At 38.5% G+C, this 7,974-nt stretch overlaps 1 protein-coding gene across 1 annotated transcript; it reads right to left on the bottom strand.

The window, feature by feature from the left end:
• Positions 1 to 6,362: 6,362 nt before the first annotated feature.
• Positions 6,363 to 6,967, bottom strand: LOC106295465 (pectinesterase inhibitor 1-like). The gene has a single exon (XM_013731376.1). It carries the CDS (start codon positions 6,937 to 6,939, stop codon positions 6,379 to 6,381), a length of 561 nt encoding a protein of 186 aa, XP_013586830.1. The 5' UTR covers positions 6,940 to 6,967; the 3' UTR covers positions 6,363 to 6,378.
• Between the last annotated feature and the right edge of the window lie 1,007 nt (positions 6,968 to 7,974).

Raw genomic sequence — 7,974 nt, 5'->3', positions numbered from 1 at the left:
AGTCATAAATAATAGAGCCTAAAGAGACCGACAAATAATTTAAGTGGTAAAGTATTTTACGATGACATTAATTTTTTTTGTTATCTATCTATATATAATTGATTACGGCTGCTGGTTCAGAGGTGGACTTTGTGGGTTACCGGACTTGAAAAATTAGAGTTGTATAAGACCCAAAATTTATAAGTCTGAAGCCCAAATAATGTTGTGACGGACACGTGTCGCCTCTGCAGCGAACGACTTTCCACGTGGCAAAGCAGGAAAGATACCAACATATTTATATATATATAGATTTGTGAGGATGATGATGTTTACGGTATGTAGATGTACCTTTTTATAGCTTTAGATGCACCGCTTGGAAGAGAGGAAGATGAAATGAATGAGAGATTGTGGTTGAAGTGGGTCAAGGAATTAAGAACCTCTTTAATTTGAATTAATTCAGCGTGTAACGCTTCCTTGGAGAAGAACATGAGACGAAACGACACTGAAACATCACGCTCCAAGGAATTTACATGACGATTCATCACAAATTACTCTCCAGAATCTCCCTCCATTGTTGGAGATGAATGAAAATCAAAACACACAAAGAACCCTAGATATCTAGTGCCGACGTCTTGAGGAAGGTGACGATAAAAATGGGCTAAGCTTTTGCTTATCTCTTCAGCCCAATAAACCAAAAACAAAGACTTTCGTGAAAGCCCATTAAACTTCAGAATAAATGAAACGATGAGTTTCATCATACTGGGATAGGTGTCGCGCGTACGGGAACCGAGTTTCTGACGTGGCATCCTATGTGGCATCACAGGAGGGTCACCAACATCTTTATATATATATAGATATATAAATGTGTATATATTTGAAACTAGTCATCTAATCTATTAAAGAAGCGTAAGTTTTGTATAACACAGCTAACTGGTTTAGTTTCAATGCAAACTTGAATAGAGCATGACAAACATGTACCTCTTCACAAAGAAGCCATCCAAGAATAATATGACTACTATTAGCAAGGCCCAAGTAAAGACCGCAAACCCATTATCGAAGCTCATGTATATGCCTTAATGTCAGTAACCTTGGCTGCGCATTGAGCAGCCTCTTTCCCATTTATGAGTATCAATCAAACATTATCTTCATCTTGGTGTATGCTTAAAAGCTTCTTCTTTCCTTTTTAGTTTCTTGCATAATAAAGCTCTTTTGAGCTATTTCAAGTCTATGTTTCAATAAGGTCTTTTATATACACAAATCTATCTAGTTCTCAAATGTTCTCAACTACAACAATAAAAATACTGGATTTTACCACCTCAAGAAATAATCTAATGGTTTGTACAACTTTATAATATTCAAAACACAACACACAGATATCGAAAATAAAAAAAACTCATAACACAAAAAAATGCACACAGTATTATTATTACTTACTTAATAGAAATTAGGAGAATAGAAAAGCAAATAATTCCTAAATCAAATCCCTATAATTAAGCAATAAGTCAAACGCTCTTTAAAACACATCATAGACATTAAAAACACGAGATCTTCGTTAAAACCATCCCAAAAAGCTATATAAAACCTTCCTCAGTGAAGTTTCTCTCCAAAGATAATACAAACTTATAATAACACAAAGCCATGGCTTCCCCTCAAAATGACTTCATCGTGGCCCCTGAAACCAACCAAGCTCCCCTACCAATCGAACCTTTGGCTTTGGTCACCCAACATTACACTGCCGAAAACTTATCATTGCCGCTCCAGGAGCAGAATCACCACCTTCTTTCCAAAACCTTGACTATACTTCTCAGACTATCCTCTTTGTACGGTGGAAAACCACAATCATGAGGCTCACTATATCTGAAGGATATGAGTATTTCTACTTCAACAACACTACCAAGGATTGGACCACCTCCACCGTTCCACTAACCAAAATTATGACAACGGTACGTACATGTATGGTCTACTTATGATGTGCAGATGGAACCTGGATGAAGAGAAACAATACATGGCTAAACTTTTTTCTTACTATGCACCCAAAGTTGCCTAATATTGTTTGCCTTCATCCATGTTGCCTCTAGAGATCATTAGTAGGCCATCCGTTGTCACACACACCGTCAGCAGAAGGGCGGAGGTGATCCAATCCCTTGGTTTTGTTGTTGTTGTGGAAGTACTCCTTCATTCTCTCTATATAGTGAGCTTGAGGGTTGTTCTTCTCCAAACATAGCTCCATTAGGTCTGTGTAATTCTCCATTGCATCGAGAGAATCGTCAATGAGTAGCTGAGGTCGAGGTTTTGGATAGTCGCTGGTGATTCAGACCTTGAAGCGGCATTGTTTGAGGTTGTGTGATGTTGTTTGATCACAGTTTAACCATGGATTGGTTGAGGAGTTTCTTTTGTTTTTCAGTTGCCATAGAGGAGAATGTTACTATACTCGCACATCTATATAATGTGATTCGTTATTGATGACAAAATATTTTGTTAACCGAACCAATATATAAGCAAAATAGTTATTGTAGTCGACAATATAGGAGGTGATTTAGCTATGATGCCAAAATGTTATTTAGATATACCTATTACATAATTTTTTAGGGAAAATCCATTTTTAAATATGAAACTTGAAAAGAAATTATGAATTCTATTTTAATAAAATAGATTAGATATCTTTTATCTTTACCTATAATTTCTACATCACAACATATATAATCAACATAGCGTAACAAAACCTTGCATGAAAAAAAAATATGGAAAAGTAAATATAAGAAACAAAGATTTTAGACATAAGTATCCCACATCGGGAATTTTAAGAGACATTAAATAATATATAAATGGTTAAAGTCAATCCACTAATTCTTAATTGGTTTTAAGTTGGAAGCCATAAAACTTATCATGATATCAGAGCGGGTCTAATATCCTGACCCATTAATCCGGCCCGAAAAGTGGCCCGGTCATCCCACGAATTGATGGCCCAATGAAAAGCTCAATTTCTTCGAGATAGCTAGAAAAGAGCATTATCTCGGAGGGGTATTGTAGCACCCCCGAATCGTCCTAGACATAAGTCGACCCAGCCAACAATCAAACAAGAACATGACCGATACACGACCCACACCAAGGGTTGGAGATGAAAGGCCAACCGGCCAGCCAACAATCAAACAAGAACATGACATACCGCCCAACCCAACACCATGGTCCGGAAGCGCTACGTGACGGGTTAGGGACGATCCGGTTAGAGTCACAAAATTTACTCCACGACCTAGATCCGTTCATCCACTAACTCGTCCCGCTGCGTCAAGGCACAAGGCTTTGCAACCCGTACCTAGAGTTAGCGTTTTTCGTTAGATCGAGGCCTAAAGCTTTTCAACCAGTACCACAACCTAACGTTGTGTTAGACCGGACTAGTCAAATATCAGAGTACTCATGAATCGCATATAAAACAATTACTTTTATTGATTTAGGAAATATTCATACATGGAATAATTCAAGACTGGGCCCGGTCTAATGCCAAATCGAGTCAACTAAACCATAACACAATACCGTTTATAAAAGGCATGAAAATCTACACCGGCGGTCCTAACGTCTAGCACCAAGCTATCCGATCATCCTTACCTAAAGCGACCTGCAAAAAGGACAACAGAGTTAGATGAATAATCTAGTATTACACAGTGAGCTGGCGGCCTCTACTCGCAACCTAGACTCCAACCCATACAACCCAAAATAACAATCAATCTAGCCCTAGCATGCAATATAAACTAAGGCTAAGCAAACCATTACTAAGTTAGACTTGGCCTCCTGCCATGATCTAGCTTCAAGTAATGGGAACCTGCATTAAAACAAGTCAAGAACCAATCCCTAGTTAACCATATATACGCCTGAGTTCAGTACTCATGTAGTGTTAGACACTTAGACTATGCAAGTATCATTAGCCGATCGACCAACAATCAGAGAAGAACATGATCGGCCAACCAATGATACCGCATAGCTTTAATATCCACCACCCTTCACAAGCAATCACTCAAACATATACATGCCAATATCAGGCCTAGCATGGGCAGGTTATGCACATACTGTCGGCAACACTCACACAACACAAACTCAATCTAGAACCTAACCTAAGGCTAAAGTTCCAGATCCTAACTAGACACTCGACTCTACAAGAGTAACCAATAGTACCAGTATTCCGGCCTATATGGCCTAAGACCATTGACACCAACAATTAAACAATAATATTAATACTAAACAACTCAATCAAACCGTTACCCAGATAGTTCAGCCTCCTGCTATGAAATTATCTTTAAAGATAACGGGAACCTGCACTCAACCATATCAATACACAAGAATAGAAAACATGATGCATCCTAGTCCTAGTCAGATTATTATCTCAGTCTTAATTCCATTCATCTCAGCTTAGCCCGTGCTAAGCTGAGTCCGGTTCCATAAATACAATAACCCTAATGACTCTACCATTCAATAGCGTGATCATTCTAATCTATATGCAGACTCAATCTACCCTAAATTCTAAGTGGAATTCAAACAAGACCAACTCACAGTGTTCTAGGCGAGAAGCAGCTGGTTGATCGGAGAGGACTTAGCCAAAACCCCATGGACGACTTGACTGGACTGGACTGGACTGATCTTGACTTGGACAGAACCTCGGCTTCACCATGAAGAAACTGACAGGCCTCGACAGACTGATCTGGACTTTGACAGAACCTCCTTTAGCTTCTGGACAGTTCTTTGACTTCCCGGCGGAGCATCGAGCAGAACTTCGACCGATCTGAACCCGTGGAACTGAACTAACTCTGAACAGAACCTCGACTTGATCATCAAAGGAACTGACTGTCCTGGAAGAATTCAGTTAGACAGAACCTTCCCTAGGCGCTGACTCGAAATCAGTAGGGAACTGACTTCGAAAACTCTCTAAAACTCTCGAAATAGCTCGGAATCACTTGCTTTCCTTTTCTACTTTTCTCTCATGTTTTTAACTTGGTTTGGACAGGTCTGGAAGTGTTGAAATGAGCTGGGGTCATGGGGTATTTATAGGAGACACCAGCCAATCAGCTTCAGGTTGGTGGCAGCCCGCGTGTCGCTTCGCATGGCTCCGGACGCATGCGTGGCAGTACCTCGTGCTCCACATGGCTATCAGCATGGCCATGACACATACAGGCCACCACCACTCCTCCCATATGTCAGGCTGCATGACTGTAACTCATGCAAGGCGCCACAGCAACTCACACATGGCTGGCCGCATACTTCGATTGCATGCGCGGCGACACTTCGTTCTTGGTCGATCCACCTCGTGCTTCTACATGTCAGACTGCGTGTACTGCTTCCATGTACGGCGACACCTCGTGCTTTTGGAGACACTCAGCTTGTTAGATGGCTGACACCACGTTCTGAACCCATGCAACGAGCCACCTCGAGCTTCTCGGTCCATTCGTCTGATTTCGGTCCTTCCGGCAATTTTTCGGATCTGCGATTAACCCTGACTATTTTTCTGCTCCCGTTCTGATGAGCTGAATATTTTTAATAAACTCCAGACTGAACTCTGACCTTGGCGGTAAATAATTCCCGATCCTTCGGCTTCATCGAAAACTTCCATAATACCGAAATTAAGGTTTCGTCCAATTTCGGGTTTTTCCGTCATGCTTCGATCCCGTCGTGCTTGCTTTCCGTCCTGCTTAATTCCCGTCCTGCTTCCAGTGTCTTTGAAATAATATTCCGCCGAAGTTTCGTGGAAAAGTTCGTGCTGAAGAAACATCATTTTTCTAAAACGTCGAGCTTCTAGAACGTCGTGCTTCCAAAAACGTGATGCTTTCAAAACGTCTAACTGATCAATCTAAGACATCTTCTAACTATGGTCAAGCAACTTATTCGACTCATAGTTCACCCACGATCACTTCTTCGCCCACCTCGTACTTCAAAACTTCTCAATTGATCCTTATCGCCCGCGACTCGACCACCACAAAGATACTCGACCATTCTCTCTCTTTTTTTGTTTTAACGGGTTTCTATAGGTATGATGGATTCTGTGAGACTAATGGTTATCCGAGCCCATATCCTAAATACCATAAACCCTTAATTAAGATAATCCTCCCTGACCGGGTATAAAGGTCGTAATTGACTCGCTCGACCGTGTATAAATGTTTTAAAGTTCCGAGATTTCTGGCCGATAAGAGCTATCATCTCGAGGAGGGGTATTAGGGATAAGTATCTCACATCGAGCAGGACATTTAATAATATATAAATAGTTAAGATCAATCTACTAATTGTCAATTCCTTTTAAGTTGGAAGTCCAAGAAACTTATAAAAAAAAACATATGTTATTACAGCAGATAGTAAATGGAATTTTGATAGGTCTATTTTTTATTGCCACCTTGTAGGTGAATGAAAGATGCAAAAGAATCAAGAACTTAAAACGCTGGAGAAAACTGAATCAACGGTACACATTCTTCCGTACATCAAATTGCGTTGAGGAACATAAGCAGGCACATTTTGCTGTCCTTTAAGATCAGCTTCACAAGACGATATACTATCAAAGGATTTAGAAGCTGCTTGAGATGCTAGCTTGTACGATTTAGAGGTCGCAAACGTTTGAGCTCCCTCGATGGCTTTAATGGCTGACTCATAACCTGTCACACAGGTCGTATATGGGACCTTGAGCCTCGGATCATTTGTGGTTCTCACTAAGCCTTTCATCATGGCAAGATTCTTATAGGCAAACAACTGCGTCTTTTGGAGGACCAAGTCGACAAGACCACTTATGTCGAGGTTGAAAGTTTCTGGATCAGGGGCTAGCCAACCGGCGCAGAAATGGTTGTAGATTGGCGGTTTTGCGCAGAGTTGGGCAAGCACTCCTATTGTGACTTTGTCCCTCGGAGAAAAAGATGACGAGAAAGGGGTAAATGATAGAAGAATAAGGGCAAGAACTGAAATTAGGTCTCTTGTGACGCAGGAGAAAGCCATTGCCTTGAATGTGGTAAAAGGAGGTATGTGATTTATTTAGATCTTGGGGGTGTTTGTTTATCAGTAAACCGATTATATATAAGAGATAATCTCTCTCTATTTAGGAATGTGCAGATTAGTAAGAAAATAATAACATGAAACTAAATTCATTGACTTGACTATATATGTAAGTATGTAACACTATATTTAGTACTTCTATTAAAAAAATATTCCAAATTCATAACGGAATTAGTAAAAACGTATCTTAATAAATATATTGTTTACTAATTAATTCACCTTAAAGTTCTAGGGAAATTGCCACAATACCACATTCATACTAGCACTTTTCATGTTTACACTAACCAATTTTATTCTCACTTTTAATGAAGGGTAAAATACATCTACACGACTATATCTTTAGAATTAACTAATTTAGATTTAAAGTTTAGAGCTGAGAGATGTAGTAAAGTTTTTGGAATATAAAATTTAGAATTCTAATAAATAAATAAATATATATATATTTAAAAAATAATTTTTTTAAACAGTTTCAAACATAATTTTGATTTTCAAAAAGAAATTTTGGAAAAAAATGGTTTGAAAAAAAATTCAATTTTTTTTTTAATTATTTGAATGTGAAAAAGTATAATTCGAAAACATAAAAAAATATTATTATTATTATGTCACTTTAGTGGTGGTAAAAATAAATAATAGTACAATGAAAGTGGTAAACATGAAATTTTTTTAAATTTCTATTAGCCGAAGGGATATCTTTGTGTTTTTTGTTGAACACGACTGTATCAGTATATTACCATTTAAAATGTATTTTGGTAGTTATTTTGATTAAAGTTACAAATCAATTTGATAAAAAGTAACACCTATTTGGCAGGTACAATCTTGGTGAAGTAAATGAAATATGGGCTTTTTGCAAAAGTGACTCAAAACTTGGAGTCAAACAGAAAACTAACCTTTTCTTTTGACTCTTTTTTTTTTTGAGATTTTAACCCCACATCTGCACTTTATCTACGAAAATGCCATTAACATTTTTTTTTTTTTTTT

The sequence above is a fragment of the Brassica oleracea genome, chromosome C5, assembly GCF_000695525.1.
Source record: "Brassica oleracea var. oleracea cultivar TO1000 chromosome C5, BOL, whole genome shotgun sequence".
In the NCBI taxonomy this organism is placed as follows: domain Eukaryota; kingdom Viridiplantae; phylum Streptophyta; class Magnoliopsida; order Brassicales; family Brassicaceae; genus Brassica; species Brassica oleracea.
The sequence above is the reverse complement of the archived record's forward strand: the minus strand, read 5'-3'. Positions and strand labels throughout refer to the sequence as shown.